Here is a 27212-nt window from a genome sequence, read left to right as displayed (position 1 = left end):
GCCAAATGTCAACTATCACTCCACTGAGACTTGTTAGAACATGGCTCTGACATGAGACTGTCAGCTTCATACATTAGCTTCCTTTTCAACTACACTCACCACAGATGTTTGACTTGCACACCGTGACCTCTTTTCACACTTCTGTACCAAACAGTCATAAGCTGAACCATACAGAGACAGGTTTACAGTTAATTCAAGGTTTTTGATAAAGGAAAAACTCGCCTGTGGGTTAAGCTGGCTCACTTCTTAGGCACAGCAAAGAATAATAAATAAGATATCCCACTGATGCAGCTTTAACTACTGCTGACTGGTGTGATCACAATCTCTACACCCTGCCATCAACACATTACTAGAAACCACAGTCAAGGGCAGTTATTTCTCCTCTGCCACCCAAATGTTAAAGCGATGCTCATATCTGGCCAGGAGGTTTTTCTTGACCATATTTTACACTTACTTCATCACTAAGGACGACAAGTAATGCTGCCTGTGGTAACCACCAGTGCTGGAGAGGCTGCTCCTGGCAAAAAGCTAGAGTTTCCACAAGGGAAGCACCCTCTGCTGTGTAAAAGAAAAGTTATGTTATAACAGGGCCCAGTTGCTCCCCGATGATCTCGTGTTTTTTTTAATACAGACCAGACATGGTCTTGGGGGGGGGTGTCAGATACCGTACGTTGCTAGAGCACCCCCTCATTATGCAATCTTCATGAGGGATGGAAATTAAATAGTGTTTGTTACTAACGTCACTTAAAGGTTTACGAGTGTAAAGCAGGAAGCCCTGCACAGCAAGGATATGAGTCTCCTCTTCCTTGTGGTCAGACTTTGGGACAATCTCAGTATCCAAGGTTTTATTAACTCTGCAAGACTCCTGAAACTTCATTGGGTTCTCCAGCCATGCGTAGATCGTGCTCGCCATGGCATCCATGTCCAGAGCAGGAATCACATTGTACTGATTAAAGCCTTCTTTACAAACTTCAATCTGATCTTGGGGCTTGTGATGTACCACACAGCAGTTGGGCAGAGTCTTGATCAGTCTGTTGAGGGTGGTTTTCCCTCCGTTGGTCACTTGGTCAATGCCGACGATGTGTCTCATAAATTCGAATGGTCAAAGCTCAAAATAAATCATTTGTCAATAAACCAGGTAAAGAACACATTGATCAGACAAGAAAAAAGCTTTAAAAAGAAGGTTGCACGCGTCAACTATTCAAATTCTACATGGCAATTGAGTTGAGTGAGAAAGGTCATTTTCAATGAAGTCAATCATTTAATTCAATTTCCAGAGGAATATGACTTTGTTTGTTAACCCATTGAACACTAACCTATAAATCCTCTTTCAGCTATCTACAGCAGATAAACAGTATCTGAAAGTGATGTCCTTAAGAAAGCAGACAAAATCCAGCAAAGACCCGACCAGGGCCTGAGAGATGCATCTGGACCTTCAGTTGATCCATGTTGGCTCTGTTGGCTCAAGCCTCATCAGAAATAGTCTCCATGGAAGGGTGTCAGTGCTGCACATCACTGGCAGTAGAAATGTTCACAGCTATAATACAGTTTGTTAAACATTTGGGGCAGGAGAAGAAATTCCAGCAGGGACACCTTTGTAAAGTCTGTCCATAGACAAATCACAGTGATACACACGGATTGAAGGGCCACGTTCTACTCTTAGTATGACATAACAGTATGTTCCACTGCAGCACAAAAATATCCATGAGTGAGCTAATACTTTTCTGTTAGTGGGAGTCAGGCTCTGCCAAAAGTCACATTTCCACATGCAGTGCTGTGCTTTCCTACAGGCTTTTAGTCTGAGTAAGGTTTGGGTCACACAGGAATTTTAAAATAAATAATACAGAAAATCAAAACTACATAACGGAATAAGAAAAAAAAATTGTGGAAGGAAGGAGTGATGACTAAACTTGGACAGGACTCCTATTCAAACATTTCAACTGCTGTGCGAGGCTGCAACACATGCCTGTGTCCCTCCGTGTTTGCACACTCTGCTGTTTTGTTTTGCTCTCCTGAACACTTTCTTTCCATTTCCCCTTAACCCCCCCCCAATCACCCTTTTCTACACCTTTAATTTCTCTGTGTGGGATTTCCAACTTTGCCTTCTTCACTGCTCTGATGTATTACATTAGAGATGCATTCAGAGGGGAAAGAAACTGACCCAACAGACCTGGAGCTGAAATGCCAGGGAGAGGGCACAGGTGTATCTCCACATTGCTCAATATTTGTCAGCCTCATAAACCTCAAGCAAATCTTTCCAACTCCAACAAAATAACCATATCCTAAATTAAAACCATCAAGTCCAGGGCATTCCTGAGAAAAGTCAGTCCCGTTGCCAAAAGTTCTGGCAGCTCCACCGTTTCTCACAGCCACTATGACTAAGTAACACTTCCGAACCATATGGGTTATTGATTTTATAAATCCAGCAGCTTTTCAACAGCTCCCTTAATGTGTTTTGCCAAAACAAGAGTGGAGGCAGAGAACATAGTTGAGTGTTTTCTCAACTATGAATCCTACTTCTCTCAACTTCCATCTCGGATTCCACTATCCATAAGGGAATCCAAAGTGAGTCGGTGGCCATGCTCATACCAAGCATTACTGTACAGCTCAGGCAATCTAATCACAAGTGGACAGTTCTAAGTAGGGCTGTGAATATTTAGGAATAACAGGATTCAGTTTCAGTCTGTTTCCTGAGGTCTTGATTCGATTCAAAATTGACTCTTGATTCGGAACTATTCCCAAAGTCTTTATTCAAGAAAGCAGAAGTAAGCTTGAAATTAGGCTATTCGTCTGTAGAAATAAAAGTTCTTCCATTAAAAAAAAAAAGAAAAAAAAAAGAAGGCAATCAGAATTAAATCAGAAGTGAGTGTTAAATATCCATTAAAAGGAAAATCGCTGCTTCCGCACTAAAAAAAAATTAGCCCTCATTTATTATAAAATTCAATATAAAAGGATCCTTCACACATCTTGTGATAAATGTTCGTACCATTACATAGAAACAACATGTCATAAAATCATGATCTGGGATGTTTACCAAAGATAAACGCGTATACTTACCACCTGCAGTAACTTTTAGGCAGTTTTCATGAAGACTTTAAAGAAAGGCTTCCTAAACTTCTTGGTACAGATGTAGGTCTTTAGATGAAACAGATTCTCGTTTTTTTTCTGCCAGTTCAGAAAGTTTGGTAACATGGAGTAAAGTAAAGTACTTGGCATTCATTTTGCAATCCTTCTGTATTAAATAAGTCTTGACCGGCTCTTTCTTTCCTGCAACACTGTCGAACCCAAAGCGTGCCTAAATGTTTACCTTCACCGAAGATGGAACGGTTTGCATGTCCTACTAAAATCTTGCCACAACATATTGAAATTTCACCTTTGATATCCAACAGAGAAAGTCTGTACACCAGCAAACTCAAAAACCGATGGCACCACACGACAAATAAACCTGTGACACCGGAATAACATTTTTAACTTGTGATTCGATTCTGAATCTTTTAAAAAAAAAGAAGAAGAGGTGCAAGTATGACGACACCCTGGATCCTCACTGCCCTTGGCGTCACAGTGTAAGAGTCTTTGGGTGGCTTCATTGTCCCAACTGTCTTCACTGGCCCGGACCTGCAAAGATGTGGATGTAAGGAATGCCTGGCGTGGCTTTTAAGAGAGATCGCCATTCCTGCTTTGGCTTGTATTGTGTTCTGATGTTTGGTTTCTGTTTTATGCTTCAACCCAACAAGCTGGGTCATAACAGCCAGAGCAGCAGACAGTGTGTACAGAATTTTTTTCCATAGCCACATTTGAGGACCACCTACTCAGCTGACGTCCTCTGCGAAAATGGAAGTATGTAGTCATTTCCGGTAGACAAGGCATATGAGGTGAGTTGCTGCCTGCCAGTTAAAACCTACAACACACTTGGGTTTCGCAAATGGTTCGTATGTACCAGTTTATTCCACAGCTGGAACCACTAATGCCAGCTGTGAGCTGACGTACTCAAAGCTGCCAATTTGGCATCAAATCAATCCAAGATACGTTAAGACATGTTAAGCTCAGTGACAGCGTAGCAATCACTAACTGGAAACAAAAACTTTAAGGCCATAAATGTGGGAAAAAAGAACGGGAGGGCTGGGAGGATTGTTTCCCATTCATGTCAGCAAGTGTTCATTCTATCGATACAGAAACAGCTGATCATTCATGTTCCTCATCACATGGATAGCATTTGCTACATCCGGAACAATTCCCAAAAAGCATTTCCATATGCCCAAATGCACATCAGCTCTTTCCTGCAAAGGAAAAAAAACACCATCCAGCGAGCTTTACAAAAAAATGTCCAGAGTTCTTCTGCAGTTGCTCTTCACACATGCTCCTCGTAGTAAGATATTCCTCAATGGAGAGGAGTTCTTACATCTATAAATACTCCGCAGTATTTTAAGTGTTTCTAGTTGTCACAACTATGTTGAAAATAAACTATTTATATAGAACTTTTCTACACAAATGTTGCCTCACAACAGCGCTTCACAACAGCAACTAGACAAATACTCTCTTCCAGAAAACAGTGCACAGAAGAGGGGGCATTATTCAAAAAGCATGCAGTGGAAACGGCAGTGTTTTATTTACAGTACATCATCTATAGCGATGACTGTTTGTGTAGATATCAACATCACATGAATTTGGATGTATCCACAATATAAACAAGGGAGCAGGAAACAACCTAAAGGTCAGCATGAAACAGCGGCTCATATCAGCACTCACACTGGGTTGCCAAAAATGCTCCAGAGGATCGTCTTCTGAATACGCACACGGTTTCGCATGATTTAAAGTAGCTGGCTGGGTAATCTTACCCCAAAACATCTAGAGCAGATGTTGGGGACATTTCCATTCTCACATGCAGCCTCTCCAGAGCATGTACTGAAAATGTCAGGGCTGCCAAGGACAAGTAAAAACATCTTAGCTGATTCACCGTTATTCCTCTTTCACATACCCCCAAACCAAAAATACGGAAATTGTATTTCCCAAATGAGGGTCAACATCCCACAAAAAACAGTTACTCCTGGTAGTGTGTTTCCACAACACAGTTCCAAGTTCTTCACACAACACTGGAACATCTTTTAAAAAACATTTCCGTGTATTCCCGCTCATTAAATACCTCAGCCTGATATTCGGAGGGGTCCTTTACAAAGAGCAGAAGAATATTGTGGATCGGGGCCAGGAGAAAAGGGCGGACTGGGGTCCAGCGAGTCCCAAAGGCAGCGAGGTATTTTTTTTGTCTAAACACTGAGCTTCTCAACAATATGTCAGACTGTAATCAATCACATAGAAATGTCTAATGTTTTCCTGTCAAAAATAATATCAGGATCTAGCCGTTTCTTTACATATTAGATAACCAATTTATTGATATAATCGGTGCCAAGAATGTAATTAGTTCCAGCCACTGCTCCAGACTAAAACTTTTAAACAAACAAAGCTGAATCTTGTTATATGAACCAATATAGGACTAATATTAATAGGTCCCATGAAACTTGTGCTGGTTCATTCACCAACTAATGAAGGATTTGCTCGACCCATCCAATTAAAGTGAGATCCTGGCTGAGCGAATATGTTTAAATCAATAGATTTTGTTGAACCAACCCAAACATGTTAATCTGACGACAGAATTACCCAACGCTGGAAAAATAATTGTAAAGTAGCCTTGTCATGAACATTTTTTCTTACTGAGCATCAGAAAACTAACACTACCACGACGCTGCTGAAAATCTGTCAAAATCCTGTTTTTTACGATGGAGTTTTTTTCCTTATTGAACAAACAATAAAAATGCACATTTATTACAGAAGTTTATCAGAATCTTGTCACTTCTGGCCGTGTTGGTGAGCTGGGAACTCATCTATAGTATAGAGTGGTTTCTATGTTAGAGGCCTGGCAATGAACAAAATGTACCATGTTAAACATTACGAGTCTCTTTTATCAGTTCACTGAGTTGTGACGACAAAGGAGAAATCTGACCAGAACTTCATCAAACCAATCCCCTCACAGGACAAAACAGAATAAATTCAAGGCTCAAACTGTTACTCAAAAAACATTCTCAAAATAGAAGAAATGTGAGGGGAATCACGGGCAACATAAATGTTTAAAAACTGCGATATGCCTTGGGCTTAGGGTAAAACACAGTTACGATGAGATGTGCAAGTGCGTGTGTGTGTGTGTGTGTGTAATGACGAGTATATTTGGGGGTAATAATCCCCAGTCTGTTTGCTTCTCCTGGCCCTCAGAGCAGGATGCAGAAACACCTGCATGAGTGTGTGTTTGTAAACCTGTATGTGTGTGTGAGGAACACTGAGGTGGCTGTTGTTTTCATGCCAGCCATCCGGATGCTTTCTCTGCCCACTGCTCTTTTTCATTTGACTCCAACGTGTGTGCGTGTATGCGTACGTGTTTGTGTGCATATGTGTAATACAGCCCTCGATGTGCCAGCCGTCTCTTCGTCAGCAGTGGCAGGGCACACGCAAACACTTTCTGAAAGTAACGGTGCGACTGAACGCTGATGGCCAGACTCAGTCAAACAAGTTTATTAGTGTAGGAGTGCTGATCACAGCCAATGGAAGAAGGTAAGATTTAAAGACTTACTTGGTGCAGTCATCAAAGAGCTCCTTACACGGACTCCGCTCAAACCTCTCCCGACACCCAGCGACAACATCCTGGGGTATGTCGGGCAGATGAGCTGCCGACTTGAGGGGTTAAAGAGAAACAGAAAGACAGTAAACTAAACTAAACTCCTTGTATTTGCCAACATGTACAGTCTGGCTAGTAAAGCGTGAAATTCTTGGTGTGATCATGATTTAAACACAAGAAGAAGAAGAAGAAGAAGAAAAAAAAAAAGGGTGTTTGACCCAGCAATGACGCATTGATCTTTACAAACGTGCACGATGTCATAGTCATAAATCCTAATTATCTACACACTACTTAGCCCATTCAGACCTGAGGCTGTGTTTAACCAATTCAGCCCCGATGCAACACATGTATTCTTTAACATGTGGGTCACGTCAACATTGTCAAGCAACGTGAGAATATTTTCTATTAAAGAAAAGATCAACATAAGGGAAAGCATAGCTAATTTACAATAAAACCAGAAGATGTATCCTCTTTGTTTGATTTTATTAATGTTTCCGTCTTCTTCAGAGGATGGAAAATTCTTTAAAAAAAATTTGTTTGCACAGTTTGAATTTTTCCCAGAAAACTCTCAGATTTTAGAACACTTTTAAAAATTAATCTTTAAGTCATAATGATTTTTTCTCTTTTTTAAAAGCTTTATAAATCTGAGGGTTTCTGGAAAAATTCAAACCACTAAAACCCTTTATTTAAATTAAAACACGCTGAGAGAGTAAACCTTCAGTTTTATTGTAAATGACTGATTTTGCCTTCAGGTTCATTGAAATGAAAAAGAAAAATTAAAGTTCGTAAGCCTTAAGAATGACGATGAAGCTTGGACGCACAAAATGATGCGGTTCTGCTACGGAATTTCAGTGTTTCACATCAGGGATTGAAAAAAATCCAATCATCCTGTAACATAGCTGTATTACTGAGCCTGGGATGATGTCCAAAGTTTAAACAGTCCTAAATCATACATGAAAAATCTCTGACAAATAGTACAGCCAATTTATAAATGTCACAGACACAACAAAAGTAAACAGACTATAAAAAGCTTAAAAATACATCATTTCACAGTTAGTTCTGATGAACTTTCACTATGCAGTGAAACTGTGGGTTGTCTCAACTTGTGGGTATTATCGATGGCATTTTAGACTGAAATTACCTGGAAAATCATTTAAAATGTAGTTGACTCCTCCAGCACTCGGAGGCAGGTACTTCTTTCTCTTGCTACTAAAAACTTTCAAAAATTTCAATATTTAGCTGAGCTGATATGATATGTAGGTAGATCCTGATCAGACCATCGAGGCTGACCAAAAGACAGAGCAGACCAGTGGTATCTATGTATTCACTTTACCATAGTTCCTATTGTGTATTCTCCAAGTTAGAAGAAATATAAGCAATCAAATTAATAGCTGAGCATCCCCACCACCGTATGAACATCAGTCTAAAACCACAAGTTCAGATGGTTACATATGTAACACAAGTAGGGAACTGATCCCATGAACTTACAGAGCGGGGCCTGTCAAGGTTGCAAATGGGAACAAGGTTTATCGTTTGTCACTTACACATCATCAGCTCCTTGCTAATGTATTAAATATTCAGGATAATATTTTCATGCAATTCCACCCGAATAAAAACAGTTATATTATTTTGCATTTCTGCCAATAGATCGTCCTAAATGTTACACACTGGAATTCTAAGATGAATGTCTGCATATCATTTTTAAAACGGATATGAAAACAATTCATTACCACACGAGCCGGCTCTGTAATGAAGTAAACGTGTTTGTGCATCTTACCCCATTATTAAAGTATGTATCTAAAACATTCAGTCCACAGTCCCTCCTCTTCTCATCGGGAGCTAGCTGGTACATAGCCTGTCAGAGAAAAATGGAAGTGTGAGCACCCCCCCAGGTCACACTCGTTCAGCCATCTTTGAAACCTCTCCAAATAAGGAGAGAAAGAGGGGCAAGGGGGAAGGCATACATGGAGAGGAGGATGGTGCAGGATGGCTAAAAAGACACAAAAAAGTAGATACGAGCGCTGGACCATAATGAGATGTTAGCAATGCCAAATATCTAACCTTTATCAAGGCAGCTAACTGGCAACTATGTTCCCTCTCACACCGATTACGTCTGTCGCCAACCAGGACGACACCTCAGTTTTCACCCCATCATAGATGTGTTTTTGGTCAAATATGGCTCTAGGTGGGGGGAACGGCCTGGAGTTTGACTGCCTCAAGATGTGTTTTGTTTGAAAACAAGCTTTGCAGTGAGGAATGGGACCAAACCGGACTACTATGCATCACAGCCAAGACATGAAGTGTTTGTGGGGGGGGTGGGGTAACAGCACACATTAAGTGCTTAACATTGGATTCTTAAATTTGGAGCATTTTTTTTTGTGTAGCTTCCAGAGAGTGCACGTATGTGGCGGTCTGTCTGCCTTGAAAAACAGTAATGTACGTTCTCATTAAACAGGCATGATTCCCCCCCTCAGTGTTTTCCTTTCTCGCATACCACCAGGGGCCTAGACACAAGCTTGGGCCTGTGTTTGCCTGCTAACCCTGGGGACCTGCCTCTGACGTGGGCTTGACCTCATGGAGGAGTGCATTGAGGAAGGGGAGGGGTCCACTCTGACAGCCTGTCTGAGTCGCTAATCACCCCCTACGCCCACCCCACCCACCACCCCAAGCTGCTGCCAAGAGCAGGCAAAAAGACTTCACACTGACTTTCCTCTCCCATTTCAAGCTCTGCAGAGCCTGATCCAGGCTGGTCTCATGAGACGCCACCGACAGATGGAGAATATGAGAAAAACGGAAACAGAGAGGCAGAGCCAGGCAAGTGAAAGGGGTCTGTGAGAAAGAAGGATAGCTGGAGACATCACAGAATATGTAATGGTAAAAGGCTCGTTTTCAAAGTCTTACCACAGCATCCATGAACTCGATGCAGCGCTTCAGCTCTGGCCTTGTGTCACAGTACTGACGGAATAAGAGCCGACCAATGGGCTGCTTCTCACATAGACTGGTGTAGTCCCTCTCTGAGGGGAAGAGACAAGTGAGAAAGACCAAGAGTGAACAGAGGAAGAAATGTAACACCACATACTTCGACATAACAACAACCAGAGGTTCTTAACCTGAGGGTTAAGACCACAATATCAAGTAAACGTGTGAAGGCACATACTCAAGCATAAAAGCTAAATGTAACTCTTTGATGAACAATTTCGAAAAGCTGTTTCAGTCAGATTACAGAACCGTTCCACAAAGGGTGGGTTTCAGGGTTGCATTAAGTGTGCTTCGTCTGTGTGAACAAACAATTAAATTTGACATCATTTAACAAACTGTGTGAAAGAAGGAGACACATTCCTCTGATCTGCGCAAAACTGAAAATAAAGATATAAAAGTATCTGTATCAACTTCAACTAAGGTGTTGTTGCCACTAAAGGAGAGAGAACATGAAAAGAACTGTTCAGAAGTTAAACTATATCACAAAATACACAGCAAGCAAGCAAATACCTTCTTAAATTTCCAGAGCATTTAATGCCTTTTCTCATCAAATTTAAATCTCTACTTTCTCACAATCTTCAAGAAGACAATAGTACAAGAGTACAAGTGTGCTCACGAAGGAGACATCGTCCCACAACCGTAAATTCTGCACCAAAACATAAAGTGGAGATCTCATCACAGAGAGCACAAACAAATGACTCATCGTGACTCTCTACAACTTTTGCACACTTTGTTCATCTGTAAAGGAATCAGGTAGCTCTTGGAAATCCCACCAGGGCTGATGTGAGGAAGTTTGAGCTAAACCGGACAATCTTAATTATCTTAATGATTTCATTCCATTGATTTGTGACTATTTGTGCGATTCAGATTGTACAAGAATGTACTTTAACACAGCAGCCAGCAGAGTTGATGAGCTCTGGCCAAGTTAAGTGGTGTTTTTTTTATGTCTGCTGGTTCGAGAAAAATGTTCAAATATATACACTGTTGGGGAAAAGGAAGGCCTTGCTCAATTAAACCCCAGCCTCTGAATGAGTCGCCCCCCAGGAGGGATTGTTATAGTCCAATCCCAGAGGCTGAAATTGATCTTGAGGCTAGAAAGAGGGAGCATTTATGCAAGATAATACCTTTTATTTATTTTTTAAAAATTAAGCAGAATTCCCAACAGATACATTAAATTAAAGTATCAACCTTCACTTAAAAATGTGAGACATAGAAAGCACAGATATTTGCTTAAAAGTGTGAGAGTTAAAACAAAAAGGTACACACGTAAAGTACATTTAGCTGAAATTTCTGTGAAATAAATGGAAAAATGCTTTCTTTTTCTTTTTTACTTTCAGTTCTGTTTCAGAGGTCATGAGATGGAGTTTTTTCTTAATCTTGTTAGTCGATTCAATCTAATTAAGTTTATTCACAAATAACTAAATCACAACTAAAGTCCTCTCAGAGCACAACTTTAAAAATCTGACCGTTTTAGCCTCCCTCAACAAATTATAATTAACACCACAGACAAACTTTTTTTAAACATTGCTTTAATTGGAAATTCATTAATTCTTCAAATTTAGTGGGTTAAACTTCACTTTAATAAAACAACTAAATAAATCATTCAAGGCTGTTAGATGTTTTGTTTTTTTTAAACTGAGAATGCAGCTGTAGTATGGCCCACTTTGTACATGAACACCAGCATTATTGATCCATTTTGCAGGACTGCTTGATCTGATGGAGAAGCTTTAGCAGACTCAGTTTGGAAGGCAGCTTAAGTTTTGTTTGAACCATTTTCAATTCTGTGAGACAGATGTAGAGCCTGCCACGCTCCAGGGAGAAAGGCTGCTCTAGTTTGCCGTTTTTATCTCGAAGTGATGAACTTCCACACCAGCATTAACCATCTAGTATTAATAAACTAAACACATTTTCAATCTAAAGAGATGCTGTATAATCCTACGAAATAAAAGATAACATAAAGAATCCCAAAAGCTAAAAACAAAACAAGCAGACTGTATCCATGTTTTCTGTAAGTGTGTCAGCCTGTTTTTCCTGTGCAGCTGGTCCCATCTTATTAGCGCTAATGGTGTCGATTTGACTCGTATTTCCTCTTTCACCAAGTGAGGAAGACGACCCAGGACACTTTTCATCACGGCTCGACAGCAACGACAGACGTGCACACACACACACACACACACAAGACAAACATACAAACAGAAATAGGCCACACACACATACATGCACACTTGTGGAGAGAGGAGGAGAAGGAGGAAGGATGCTGGGGATGAAAATTTCTGAGTGGTGACAGCTACAGGACAACCTCCAGCAGTAAATAAAATCCTCACAACAGCCCTCCCAGCTGCACTGTTTATTACCCAGCATTCCCCTCTGCTTTGGTGTTCAGTGCTTCTCATTCAAACCCATCGGTTAGAACCTCACTAAATATAACTTTTCACTTTGGGGGGAGCAGACATACTGCATGGGATGTTTAAAACGTCTCTTCCAGCAGAGTGGCTGCTGTGCATGTCTTCTGAAAAGTAAAAGTCCTTCAGAGACATGCACTTGCCTTGATCTTTGTAAGTTTCTGGAGGGCCGATTTAGTGTTTCCCTATTAGCTGTCTATGAGCGTGCAGAAGTGGGGAAAGCCCAAACACAGAAAACATTTGGAGGACTTTATTTGAACACACAGTGCTTTCTCCAACTGTGATGCCACCATGGAAGAAAACCACGCGATGTGCAGAACCAAATCAATTTGCCACAATTCCCCCAGGAATTCTCTGTATGTCAGAGTAAAATAAAATGATATACATAAATATAACCTCACAAAAACATTTCATGAAAGCACTGAGCAATAGAGAATCTTTTTGTGAAACCATGTGACCTGTTTTATGGGTTTGCGGTATTAGAAAGTAGTTCACTTCAGATACTTGCTCACAGTAAATGCATGTGAACCTTTCACAAAGCAGAGGTGCTGCAGAAACCACCTAGTGAACAATAACTTCTATCCAAATTTTATTTTTCAATATCTGATGCATTTTCTATCTTCTTTTTATGAGATGGTTTATGACATTGTTGCTTTCTCTTTTCATTTATATTTTAACAGTGTCCCAGCTTTTTAGGGTTGTATAATTAGCTCTTCTGCTTCTTGAGAATCGCTCTCTGGTTAAAAAATGTACAGCTAAATGATCCTGATATTAGAGCTGTTCATTGCATGGCAGAGACAAGGCGGGCACTGTCATCTGTTGTGGGGCTGATATTATTAGCATATTCCTTATTCTCCATTTACTGAATGTGGAACAAGTTGTAGTCACGCATTGGCTATTTCTGAGTTTTCTTGTCAATGAAAAACTGCTGGAGTGGGACTTCGAAAAGACAAAAAAAGAAGAAGAAGAAAGGTAGGTAAGTAAGTAAGTAAGTAAGTAAGTAAGCTTTATTTATACAGCGCCCTTCACAGACCAGGGTCACAAAGCGCTTTACATTTACAACAGGAAATACATACAATTTTACATTTAAAAGGCCATGACAACTCAGTAACAATCATATCAACCTCAAGACAACTAAGCAAAAAAAAAAAAAGAAAGAAAAAGAAAAAAGGAAACCATTCATTTTGAACAGAGTCTGTTTCAATGACTAAAACTAAAATGTGCACTTCTTGACCTCTCACGACTTGGTTTACCAGTTCTTGACATGAATACTTGATTGCTTGGATATTCATTTGTTGCGTTTCATTCACAACAAGCTAACCACCCTGATCACATCACCATGATAAAACATACCTGCAGCCATTACTCTGAACTGTTAGCCTTGGAGCTACAAGCACACTTCAAAGGGCAGTTTTTCCACGCTACCTTTGTGGTCACTCACATCATTTCTTCCACTAACCAGGCAACTGTACCGTCATCCCATGATTCCACAGGCCTCCTTCTTTGGTGCATATCTTTTTAATTATTGCTTCTTTTTTTTTCTAAAATGTATGAGTTTTTTGTTGTTCAACAACTCGAATAAGCCATTTCCCTTTAGGGAATATTAAAACTGTAAAGTCATATATCTTGTTTGTTCCCATTTTAATAGTAATTGGAGTGCTATGGTTTGGCAATAGTCACACCCGAGGACACAAATAATTTAAGTATCTATGTTTTCATCATTTTTTCTAAAAGCAAGTGATTAAAAAATTAATCTTACAGAAAAAAAAAGAGCTGAAAGAGCAACAGCTACCATAGATTCAAGATGACCAACAGAATAAGGACAAGACCATTTTTTCAACCTGTTAATGACAGGTGAATAACTTCTTTAGCTAAGACCCACATGAAAATACTGAAATAATGCTAAACTTCAAATACAGCTGAGCATTGTGATGTCCTAGTTGGAAATCTAAACACTGGTCTCATTGTGTGCACAGCCTACATCTTGCAACACAGCTTTCCAGGTGAGCAAAGACCAAAAGAGAAACCACAGTTTCTTGGGCCTGCCTGTTGGTTAGTGTGCTTCTGCACTTATTCCAGACTAAATTATCTGAATATTAGAACACAGGCCAGCATTCCCCCCAATGAGACATTTCCTCCTAGCGTAAGGGAAACCTCTCCCGGGCCCTGGATAAGAACAACTGGGGAAAGGGGAAAGAAAGAGAGAGCGCACACGATGGCAAACTGTCCAGGAAAAATGGAGCCAGTAAAATGAGAAGGAAGCATTGTGAAGCTGAAATAGCACGGGCTGGTGAGTGTCTGTGCCAGAGGAGTAAGCTGCAATTACAACTTAATTAAAACTCCAATTTAGACCAAGACAGACTGATCAGTTAGACAGCGAGTTGCCAGCTAAATGTGAACAAATGTGAGCGTGCGATAGTAACACGAGTGCACGACTGTGTTTGTGTGCGTGTGTTGAGCCGATCGTCGGCCAGGTCTCACTGCTGCTACGCAACAAGAGCTTTCAGACTCCATCGGAGCAGGTTAAACGAGCTAACATGCCCACAGTGATGAAAAGTAATGAGTACATGTGTTATATGTACTGGCTGGATACTAAAGGAGAGAAAAATGACGGAAGGATAGAAAGGAGTGGAAGAAAGAGAGATGGAGAGGTCTGAGGTTGGCAGACAAAGTGGCTGCAGCCCACATAATGTAATCTGGGCTTCCTAGAACCACTGCTCACTTGTCAAGGCTAAGGTCAAATGCCTGACATTATCAAGACACAACAAAGTCACTGCTATCACTTGCTATATTGTATCCTTCTGCGCACGTGTATGTGTGTGCGTACATGCACACAACTACCCGGGCCGGGTGTGCGTTCAATTACAAGGGGAGGATTATTTTGATCTTGCACTCTATGTGATAGGGAAATTATGCAATGGCATCTATGTAATACTGACATATGTAAACCAACAGCTGGTGCGTGCACATACACGCATGCACATGCGGGGACCTATAACCCATTTTTGGAATACTTACCACAGTTAGAGTCCTAATGGAAATAAATATGCTCAGTACATCGTTAGGGTGACATTCATGTGATGTGCGTAAGCAGATAATTCATCACTGCTGATGACAGATAAATTCATGTTTGGGACAATTAGATCTCAGCGATGATTTGGGATGTGAAGACATGATGACAAGGGACAATCAGTGCTGAGTAAGAGATATTACTGAGGGGAGTAAGTGCATCTAGATCCCTTTAACTTGGCCGCCCTCTTATCCTCTCGTGTTCTTAAAAGAGCTCTCCTTTCAACGTAAAAAAAGCCTCTCTCTGGTTTGGTGTTTTTCATAACTCTCCTCTCTTCTGCCACTCTCTGAAGTGGCTGAAAGAGGGAAGGAGAAGGAGATACAGATAGTGGATGGGGGATGCATGGAGATAGAGAAGAGGGAGGGTATGCGAGTATGTGGGGGAGGGCAGCACTGCAATCTCTGGCAGAGATAGCTCTGACGCACTATTAGACATACAAACACACACGCTTGTGCTGTGGCATTCAGGGAACCATGGTGGGTGAGAAGCTAATGTAGCCCAGGAGCAGGGCACTTGTCTGGGCCACAAAGAAAAAGTCCTGCCTCCACTTTCAAGTTGAACCTGGATGTTGAGAACAGGAAGGAAGCAGCGGAGGTGGGGGGCACATTTTGATTTGATGTGTGAACAGACATGCGTGTGATGTTAAAAGAGACTTTGATATCAAGAAACAAAAGTGCAAACGGTTTCCCTGTCTAAGTCACAAACACACACATACACACGCATGCCGTTTCCTGTCCCCTGCCTGTAACTGCGGGTGGAGACGGGTAGAAACAGGAAGGAAGTCCAATCTGAACTTCCTCCCACAGTCGGATCCACCCCAACGACACAGCATGGCAAGCTATCTTTTCGCCTCACACCCTCACAAACACACACAAACACTCCTTTTTTCATACCAATAATGCGGCGTAGCTCCTCACACTGGCTGATGTGTGGAAGTTTTAGCATCTCCTTCCATTTCTTGCTGCGGCCGTTCCTCTTTCCTCCTCCACCTGAAAGACAAAAGAGATTTCTGTCAGAACTTGAAACAAATCACTGCAACATCCAACAACTGGCACTGTCACTGCAAGAATAAGAAGGCATTTAGTCAAGTGTGTGTGTGTGTGTGTGTGTGTGTATGTGTGAGCGCCCTTGAATGTGTGTCTTCAAGCACATTGACCTTGGTGTGACCAGAAGCAGGGACAGCTGGTTCATCTCACCAGTCGCCTCTATGCATTATGACAGAGCATGTGATGAAGAATGCTGACAGCTTCAAAGATCATGGGGCACACATCTTGTCTCACACACACACACACACACAGTGAAGCTTAGTCAAACATTAGCTTTAAGCTATCATTAACAGATTATCTCTCTCACACAGATTGGTGTTGGGCAGTCAAGCCTCACGTTAGAGGTGAATAACTTTCAAGAGGACCTGGGCCACTCCTTATATCTTACTGAATCGCTCATTCTAACAGCAGCATTTGTGTGTGTGTGTGTGTGTGTGTATTCACAGGTGTATGTGAGTGTTAAGATTAAACCTGTAATGAGGTATTCTGAACCTGAACTTTCACCAAATTTGAACACAGTCATTTGTGGGGTATTCTGAAGGGTAAATAGGATCGCACCTCATCGCCACTGTCACCCCTGTCAAATCCCTCAATTTCCATCTGAATTGTACAGTCTGTGACATCAAAATGGGCAAATATGAAAAGAATCTGACACTAACCTACATATATTTTCCCTCCTCACAAGTAGATACATCATTTTGTCAGCAGTCAATCAAAACTTAAACTTCTTCCAGCAGACCATCTTAGAACTAGAATGAATTTAGTCATCAGGGCGCTTTCACACCAACAGATTATTTACATAATCATCAACATGGTGCTTTTTCTCCTGAGACAGGTCCAAACATCAGATTTCTTTCCTTGAGCCCGCTGTTCTGTGAGCAAATGTTCAAATGAAGTCTGAGCTTATCTCAGCACAGTACATCAAAATCGATCTCAGAACAAAACTCAGGTGAGGATTTAGCAATACAGTTGCTGAATTTTTGTCAAAATTCGATCGATACGATCTACTTTAAGTTTGTTCTGACTTTGATAGGACACAACTGCACTTCTGGTTTCGATTATGCCATTTTTACAGCAAGAGCAAAGTGTTTAAAAGGGCTTTTCAAACACAGCTACCACCATAAATAGAAGTTGATAAAATCAACTCCAACTGCCAGAAGTAACATGTTTACTGGGTTCTGGGGGCTACAGTGTATTCAGAACAAACCCAGAAACTACCACAAACTCTCAGGAGACAAGCATGTTGTAAGCAAAAGTTTCTGAGATAATAAGAAGTTTTTTTTTTGTTTTGTTTTTTTTAAATAAAATCAACCGCAGACACCAGCCCACACAATGACTGAAAGTGAGCTGCCAACAAGTAAAGGTTGATCTTTTTGTCAAGAAAGTCGTTGCTCTCTGTATCAGACCTCCATGTGAGACATTAAGGTCAGTCAACGTGTGTTTCAGCAAAGAAAGACTGAGCTGTGCCCACTGTTGCAGCCGCCACCACAGCACCCTCAATGAAAATGATCAATGCCGATCAGAGCCAGAGCAAATAAATACCCGTGACTACAGAAGTCATTTGACATGGGACTGAATGTCGAGTAAACACTTTCCACAGCACTCGAAAGCCAGATGTTAGTGAGTTTTTTTTTCTTTTACCAGTGTAAGAAAGACTTTATACCGTTCTCTTTAAAGTCACCAAAAGAACAGGGGCCATTTTTACACCGCCCAGTCAAAGTGGGGACTGACGCGCCTTCCTTTCTGTTTGTAAGGGATGGAGGTGGAATGGCAGTGGAGGCTACTTGATGTCCTTTGAGCTGGCAGAAGAAGTAGTTACAGAGCCACCGTATGAGTGTGTGTCTACAGCTGCCTCTCTAATCAACTACACATATTGATACAGCAATTGATACGGCTCCTACGTCTAGCCAGTAAGAACATCCAGAGTGTGTCGTCTTCGGATGTCAAAGGTGCAAACGCTGACAACGACATGTTAACCATAAGCATGTCAAACTGAATAAGCCTTTTAACTCAAAGCCCCATCGAGGTCAGATCATGTCACACCAAAAACAAACCACTTCAGATTTTGTTTGGGGCCAAACTGAGACCACCTCCACTGAAAAGTCTTGGTTCAGTTGTTCTGGTGCCTTCGTTGTGTTCACACAAGGACAAACTAACCAAACCAAGTGCTTAAACGCACAGCAATCCAATTCAGACTCACTAAATGTTGTTTGTGTAAAAAAACAATAATTGCTGGCTTTTATGTGAAAGGTTTAAAAAGCGTAGCTAGATGGTGCCAAATATAAGCACAACGTCAACAAATATTAACAGTCAGCATAGAAACACCAAAGAAAGTGTCATTTTCTTCCTATTTGATCTTGGGTTGGCATCAATTACTAACACCAAACAAATTCTCCATGTTATCTTATATTGAAAAATATAAGCCCTTTTTTAAAAGTAGTTAAAGAAATGTAGCTCAACCCAAGCACTGTGTAACACAAAAAATACATCTTTCTATATAAAAATACATGGAAATCTATCTATATCCATGTAAATTAAGCCAATTTAACTTTTGAATATGGACCAAATGATACAGTTCAGTCAGTATCAATGTTAAATTTCAATATAAATCTAAAAAAAACAAGCTGTGATGGACGGGCGACCTGTCCAGGGTGTTCTCCGCCTCTCGCCCGATGACCACTGGGATAGGCACCAGCCCCACCGCGACCCGACAGACGGATTAAGCGGGTATAGAAAATGGATGGATCTCAAAAAAGCTCATCGGTATGAAGCATTTTGGGTTTTTGTCAGAACGATAGAAAATTAACAATACAAATAAATGCCAATATCTTCTCCTGGTGGGTTTTATTCATTTGAAAAAAGCCAAACTGCATGTATAGAAAGTAAAAAATGTTACAAAGCAATAGAATGGAAAAAGAGAAAGCGGAGACAGATATCAGGCTTCAGAGTCAGCGGATTTAAACCATTTTCAAGCACACGTATTTTGGTTTTTTTTCCATTACTTCATAGCACTGAGTTGACACAAGCCCGAGCTGAGGTAAGCCATGGAGCCTGACAGCTTGACGACAACAGTGAGGGAAATCCTCTGCCCTCTAGTTCAAGAGACAACAGCTGTCCCGCCAGTGAAATGTGACAGCTTCAACACGATATGTACAGGAGGTCATGATGGTCAAACACCTGCAAAACAACATCTTACTGACACACACGGGCAGATTTTTGTACAGCACGCACATTCCCACCTCGACAAAAACGTCCTTATCGTTCTTTTTCTGCAACGCAATTCATCATTTTCAAACCTTTTTCGTTCATCAATGCACTCAAAGTCAACATCAACAGATAACATGCATGTCGGCACTTAATCACACGATTACCTGATGGGCCCATAATTCCTGCCGACCATGATCATCCGCCATCACTTTGTCTAACGTTGCATGTATAAAAGACCAGAAATGGCACTTTTTAATCAATATTTACACTTCGAGGTTTAACTGCCGCTCTTTTAAAGACATCATCTTGATACCTCCGCTATAGTTTAATGACACCCGAGTGGAGAATTGCTGCGTTGTTTATCTCCAGGCGATTGCCTACTTATATTGAACCAACTGCGATTTGACAAGCATCCGTTGGCATTAACACCGTGAATTAATTTGCAAAACCAAATGGTACAGTCAGGTTGTGGCCTATTCTAAACTTAATGTTTAAGGAGAGGCCAGTAACTCTGAGAAAAAAAAAATCTAATCCTAAAAACTGACACATTCTTAAACGTGTAACAACTTAATAGTGCTTGATAGAAACGATAAGAACAACTACTAGTTAGTGCCGTGTTAAACAAGCTTGTAAGAGCCCGCTGCTCTCATGGTGTTAGGGACAGCTATGCTGAAAGACCTGTTGCTGTACACACATGTAAATGTAGACATGCAAGCACACACAAAAATGTTGTGCCGTGGTATGTGCTGACGACTGACAACACCTGGCTGGTTATTTTCAAGGAGCAATCTGTGGATACACTTGGCCAGAAACCAGCTCTGCAAGAAGTTACACATTATGAAAGCCTTTTCCGTGTGAGTGAAGCCTGGAAGTGACGGTGCTTTTATTTCATACGAGGTCAAATGGAAGAAAAGAGAAGACGGGAACAAACTGAGGAAAATGACAAAATAAGCAAAGATACAGATGAGAAAAGAGAGATTTTAATAGCAAGCTGTTGAAGAGTCAGTATGCATGTGCATATATGCCTGTCAAAGCCAGCTGGGCCACTCCACCCTGTTTAATGTCACTCTGACGTCAAAGCCATGTGTGCAGGCCCCTTAATGCAGACAGGACGGAGCGAGTATTTATTTAACTTTGGTTCACCCCTCCAAGAGAACGGGGCCCTCCATAAACACTGACTTCAGAGCAGTTTCGCTCATTCATAGCCGAGCTACAGCCAGCTCTGAGATCATCACGCAAGATCTTGGGACAAGCAGCCACACGAGCAGGTCTGATGAGATTCAAAAGCTGTTGCGATGAGACACGCTGCCCGACTACAAGGATGTACATTCCTTTCCTTGAAAGATTTACAGACAGCAGGGTCATCCCGGTCGCACAGAAATAAGATGTGCAACATGTCACCAGAGTCTCTGGTTTCAATTAGACTGGCCACAATTGCCTCTCATCCCACCTCCCCTCTTTTGCTATTTCCCATGTTTCCTGTCACTCACCACCGTTGACTATCCAACAAAAGCAGAATGCCACAAAGAAGGCCACAGATGAATAGATGATCCAACTTAATCCTCAGCGTGTTTAAAGCCACCTTGTTGACAAAAGCAAACAGTGTGGCGTGTTTTCAGGGGACATGAGTGCATCCGATGGAAAACTTTTTTTATTTTAATGCTCGAATGTCACAAGACAATAATTTAACTATCACTGCAATCTAATTTGCTGCACTGTTTATGGTAGAGAGGGATTATCAGTGTGCTTTCCTTTGTATTTCCTTTACATTCAAGTCTGACCGGTTGTGTGAATTCAGAAATGAAAGTATGGGAAACACAAAGAGCCAGAGATCTCACCGAGTGCATTTTCATGAAGCTCTTGTTTGTTTGTCTCTCACTGTCTGAACTGAGTTATGACTCCATTAGCAAACGTACGTTCATGCTCTCCTCCGTCTCTGCTTTGTCTCCTACCCCAAGATCAGTGGCTGTTTTCAAATGCCCGTGGTGTACGTGCAGGAAAAATACAGTCAAACACCATTCATAACATGCTTAAATCTCTTTCCCCCCTGCTCCCTTTCATCTTAACTGGAAGCAGATTTGTTTTAATAAAAACTATTTACCAATAGGAGTTTAAACGGAGTTCACAGCTTATTTGTCATCCTAAAGTTAAAGCTGGAATAGAAGGTGGGCCGACAGGAGTAACGTGACTAACCTCTTTCAGACTTCTAAAAATCAAAGCCTGGAAAGAGGTGAAACCACCCCAGGGCAGAGACATTTTCAGCATTTACTCGAAAGAAAATTTACTTTTGCATTTGTGTAGAAAAAGAAAACACAGATTATTTCATTCAAGTTTTAAATGCACGAAACAACAGCATGTCCACCCAAACCAAACACACTTTGTCTAAAAAGCATTCACATTCTAAAATAGGTTTTATTGTTTGGATTCATTCAGAAGACAGAATTAGATTAAACGACAAAGGAAATAACGAATTTTCCACGAAACAATTCGCTGCACACACAAAATCTCTTACTGTTAAGTCAGATACTTGTGTACAGATGATGTTGGGTTTCAAACGCGCTGAAAAACAGATGTTGACGTTAATTTCAAGGCGTCAAAGCCTCAAATGACTTTTCTTATCTAGTCAGCAAAATTAGACACTGAAATATAATGCTACCACTGATAAAAGAAGAATACACACTGCCTTTATAAGCACAACTTAACTTGTCATTAGGTAAAAAATGACAGAAAGAAGCTGTAAAAAGACATCATCACAAACACAGAGCTGTGCAGCGCTGCCGTCTTCACAACTCATCTTTATTTTCAGTCACCATATGGGAGAAGCTGCTCATCCATCTGATGAACACGTCACACGCTGACACTGTGAATAACAGCCACAAGGCCAGAAAATCCGACTCGTCTGCGACAGCGACAGACCGACCGTGGCAGCAAGCGGCAAGTTTTACACCTTCACACAATATGCTTCGGGTCATTAGGAGTTTAATTCCCTCAACCCTGCCGTAAAAGACGGTTTCAAAGTTCTGTGCGTGAAAGTTAGAAAAAAACAAAAAACAAGACCAACAGAAAAACATGCCGTTGTGTAACTCTACATTTGCTACACTAACAACTCATTTTCTAACTTTCAAAACACTAATAATTGAGCAAGATGTTTTTTTGCCAACATGACTGTTTGGTGCCATCACATCACTCCTCTGATGTGACCCCCCACCTTGGGGCATCAATACAGGTAGGTTTGGATCACATGGTGGCACTACTATCCAAAAAAACATGACTGAAACGGCAGAAAATTCGAGAGGGTCACTCATCGTTTTAAGCCTATCAAAATATGAGCACGCAGACACTCATAGGTACAATGAAGCCTGGCCGTGAAAACTGAACGGCCGGTGCTGCTCCTGATAAGGGAAACATCAGTCGTGAGTTCCTGCATTACCTGCTCGCAGCAAAGGCACTGCGCTTGCATGAGGCAATCCGTTTGTATACTTGCACTGAAAGACATCTGCTGAGCGAGGAAAAGAGAAACAGCTTTGCTCTCATCTAATCCTCACCTCTCTCTTGCTGCCCTTCCCCGTATAAAAACGTTTTTCCTCCCGTTATGCCTTCATTAATTCTTTATAGCCAGACTTTCCTCTCCCGCCATATGGCCGGGGGAGAAAACGCGCGTCACGTGCCAAACTGTGAACAACATTTCAACATCTGAGTGAAAACCAGGACACGACAACAAACCAACGAGGCGGTGGGTCTCACATGAGGTAGGACATGCAGTTTTTCACATGAGCACAAAACACACACACACACACACTTGACTCAAACATGCGCTCTTGCTCATTCCAGCAGCGTGCTGTGGTGTTTTGCAAGACCTTTCCTTCCTCTGCCCCAGCTCTCTGTGCTGAAGATATTCCATCAAATAGAGCCGAGACATACTTGAAAACTGACCCTTGTTTTCACTGTGCCTTGGGGGAGACGGGGGAGGGAAGGCCGGAGCGGGAACATGGTGAGACTAAACTTGAGCAAGACGCTGTGCGACTCTGTGTCTAAGAGGGCAAACGGAGCGGCTGACCAACTACAAGTTATCTCCAACCGCCTCGCAGATGAAGGGCACACTGGTTACCTTCCTGGCAGAGCTGTACGAGGAGTAACACACGAAGGCTCTGAGCCTTGAGTGTGGAACACGCAGCACTTATTACACCTTGACAATTACCTTCGATAAGACAAGACATCGGGTCATATCGAAGGCAGAGCTGACATCATTTATCAAGGGTAGATGCCAAAATTCTCACTCTGGGAATGTTTTCAAAGATAAACTTGACATTTAATACACTTCCCACAAGACGTCTTTATAAGAAAAACTGAATTTTTCTTTCAACATATACATATACATTGCTAAAAGCAGACTCACAGCTGGCTTCTCATGGGAAAAACACTTATTTAACATTTAATATGAGAGTTTGTATAACATCCTTATAATATTCTTGAGGCGCTTAAAAAAAAAAAAAAAAGTGTCTCTTCATGCTTAATCAGCTTGCCAAGAAACTGTGCTAATGAACAGCCCGGTAGCCGCCCAGCTATGTGTTGCTGCTATTGCCATGCAGCGGGGCAGAGTACACGACACACTGCATCTCGGTCTCCGCACAGCCCATTTGTGGGTGTAATAAACGTAAAATGAGTCCCACATCAAGGGACAGTCACAAAGCGATGTGTTTTATGAGCCTCAGCTGGAGGAAACACCCCAGAGTGATGACAACAAGTGTTTGCCCAGCTACGACCACAAAACCAATAAAGCTACGCTGGCTAACGTCACAGAGGAACACTCACAAGTGCTCTGAAAGACCCGGCAGCCTACAATTTCACAGCTGCTGGAGTAGAAAGAGAGAACACAGGTTAGTGACACCAACAGCAGAGGTGTGTCCGCTTAAACCTCAACTGTTCTTCAGTAAACATCAGAGCTTTGATTATGTAAGGCTGAAATTTGTAGAAGGATTAGAGGATTAAAGTTTCTTTGTTTACAGGAGGAATGTGTGCAATTTGACCACATTCCCTCGTTTCTTATGAGCTAAACAGAGAGGAGGAAAGAATCCGGGCCGAGAAACTAGTGTTTTCATTTCATTTCATTTCATTTCAGAAGGTACAAAAATTAAACCAGTCTCATTCAGACACTTCACAACAGAATATATATATATATATATATATATATATATATATACACACACACACACTTTAAAAGTGCTGGGTTGTAGTGCATTGTTAACACGTAATCATGTCAGTAAAGTATTCATGTTTGTATGAAAGAGTCATAAATCTCTGCTTCATGACATCCAATTTCATCCTGCCCTTTGGACAATTTCATTACCTCTTAGCACCTACACATTTCTAAAGCTTGAATCTTTTAAAAGCAAAGTCAGTGACAAATGACAGTTTAAGTTATCATTCTGAACAGTTGGCCATTTTAATCATGTCTGAATTAAATTTTCTCCCTTCACCCTGCAGCACTTTTGAGGCGACGGTGTACCAGCGCAGCTAATTCCTAATTAATAAAAGCACAAAATTCACATTGTATAATGACCAGTAGATTCCAACCAGAACTTGATTTTTGGTGTTTTAACCCAGAATTAAAGTATTAAATATTTCAAAATAAGCCGACATCTTTTATACGTTTATAAACTAACATTATTTTATATTAAAGGAAATTGTGGGGTCACTGTTTATTAATTTCCCAGCAATGTATTTTTCAGTCTGCATAGAAAGGTTAAGTTTCTATATTACCAAGCTCCTTTTTCTGGATGTTCTCTCATTGCAAAAAAAAGAAAAAAAAAAAAAAAAAGAAGTATATTAGTGTATATACTTAACAACGTGCATGTCAAAACTGAAATAGGTCAATATCAATGACAGTAAAAAGTCACTGGCTCAAATTACCAGAGCTGCTACCGTACAGTCTTTGTTTGGTTTCCAAGGAGCCAGACTTTCTTGGAGTCAAGTGGTCTTGAACAATAGTTCTTTGTGCTTTTAGAGGGTCTATCAAAGTTTTTTCTTTGAACAATGCCTTCTTTTTCACATCTTCAATGAGGTGATTCCCAAAGAGCTATTAGCTGAAAACTTGGCATATCTCAGCACGGGTGTGCAGTGTGTTCTAAAAAAAAAAAAAAGCTCGGGACAAAAGAGGCCATCTACAGCAGATAAACAGTATCTGAATGTGATGTCCTTAAGAAAGAGGAAAAATAAATCCAGCAAAGACCTGACACAGGACCTGAGAGATGCATCTGGACCTTCCACTGATCCATCTACTGTTGGCCCAAGCCTCATCAGATGGTCTCCATGGAAGGGTGGCTGTCAAGAAGCCATTCTTAATGCCGAATGACACAAGAAGTGGACTGAAAATCAGTGGCAGCAGGTCTTATGAAGGATAAATCCTCCCCAGAGCCCGGACCTTAACATTATTGAAGCAGTGTGGGATCATCTGACAGAGAACGAAACAAAAGGCAGCCGACATCCAAAGAAGAGCTTTGGGATGTCCTTCAAGAAGCCTGGAGAACTGTTCCTGAAGACTATTTAATGAAATTACAAGAAAGCTTTTCTAAGCTGCATTGAAGAATAAAAGGTGCTCAGACCAAATATTGACTTTGGAGCCTATTAGAATTATACAAACTGTTTGTGCCTTATATACTGCATTTACATTTACACATTTCAGCTAATCACTGCATCTATTTCCCACTTCCGTGGCAAAATACAAGGTAATGACGAGTGTCTATCAAGACTTCTACACAGTAGGGAACATTCAGATAAAACTGTTGACCATTTTCTTTAGCTTAAAAATCATAAGCTGTCAACAGGTCACACAAAAACACAAAAAAGTAGCCTAAAACCAGATGATTACGGTAAAGGATTGGAACCATAGTGGAGCAGAATTCATTTGAGTTAACAGGGGTGTCTTCTTGTCTTTAAACTCCAGGGGTGCAACTGACTTTTCTCAACAAGGGACAGCCCGTTCTTTCTCCAACCATGCCATCACAACTGCTCTTTACAGCTACTATATTTAAAACTCACAGCCAAGAGTAACATGTAAACACCAGCTCTACAAGGGGCATGCTAGGAAATGTAGTTAGTTTATGAAAAAAGCTAAGACACCCAGCTGTCAGTTTATGTCACCCATTTTTTTTTTTAAGCTTCACCATCACGCCTCAGAGCAGGTTCCTCCAACTGCACCACTCACAATCCTCAGCTTTACGTTGTTTTAATCCTTGATTCAAAAGACAGTGGTGTGACGCACTGCCAAAAAATAAGCTTTTTGATCAAAAATGCAAATACACTCTCGAGTGTATATAGGAAATTTCTCATGTCTATTAGTACATACAAAGTTTGTTTCTTTGTTGGTATTAACGTTAGCAACTGTTTCCTTCGCATAAAAATTTCAAGCTGGCTTCATAAGTTCCAAACCTAAAGAAAACTACACATATGGGTTCCTCCTTCCATAGAAACGATTGATTAATATGAGACTGGTTTACAAAATGTCCCTCCAGGTGGTTCTTTAAGGGTTCTGACAGTTGAAAGTACAAAAGTATTTTACTGCTTGAGAGTAAACTGAATATTTTTTTCTCCTTCACCAGACTTTACACGACCATCTGCTCCACTATGACACCATAACAAGATACTCTGCCAACTCAGGTGCTACAAAGTGTTGTCGACAGCAGAGTCTGGAGGATGATTTATTAAACCAACGCCATTTCAAAAGATCAAGTGCTTTTAAATAAAGGGTGTACTAAAGATTTTCTTTGAGTATCAGACAATAAATACACCCGAGCACTCCTCATACATCACATTCGATTGTTTATGAGTAAATACTGCTTATGGGTGGA

At 41.0% G+C, this 27212-nt stretch overlaps 1 protein-coding gene across 2 annotated transcripts in view; it reads right to left on the bottom strand.

Annotated features, from left to right (window-relative positions):
* grk4 (G protein-coupled receptor kinase 4) overlaps positions 1-27212 on the bottom strand; it is a 46904-nt gene that overhangs the window by 16159 nt on the left and 3533 nt on the right. For both annotated transcript variants that reach the window (XM_072384433.1, XM_072384432.1), the window contains exons 2-5: positions 16006-16101; positions 9563-9675; positions 8439-8516; positions 6617-6717 (exon numbers count right to left, since the gene is read on the bottom strand). In XM_072384433.1, coding sequence (XP_072240534.1) covers positions 6617-6717; positions 8439-8516; positions 9563-9675; positions 16006-16101 — 388 coding nt within the window. The remainder of the gene's footprint in view (positions 1-6616; positions 6718-8438; positions 8517-9562; positions 9676-16005; positions 16102-27212) is intronic.

This window comes from Leuresthes tenuis, unplaced genomic scaffold (genome assembly GCF_036924035.1).
Source record: "Leuresthes tenuis unplaced genomic scaffold, fLeuTen1.0.hap1 SCAF_4, whole genome shotgun sequence".
NCBI lineage: Eukaryota > Metazoa > Chordata > Actinopteri > Atheriniformes > Atherinopsidae > Leuresthes > Leuresthes tenuis.
The sequence above is the reverse complement of the archived record's forward strand: the minus strand, read 5'-3'. Positions and strand labels throughout refer to the sequence as shown.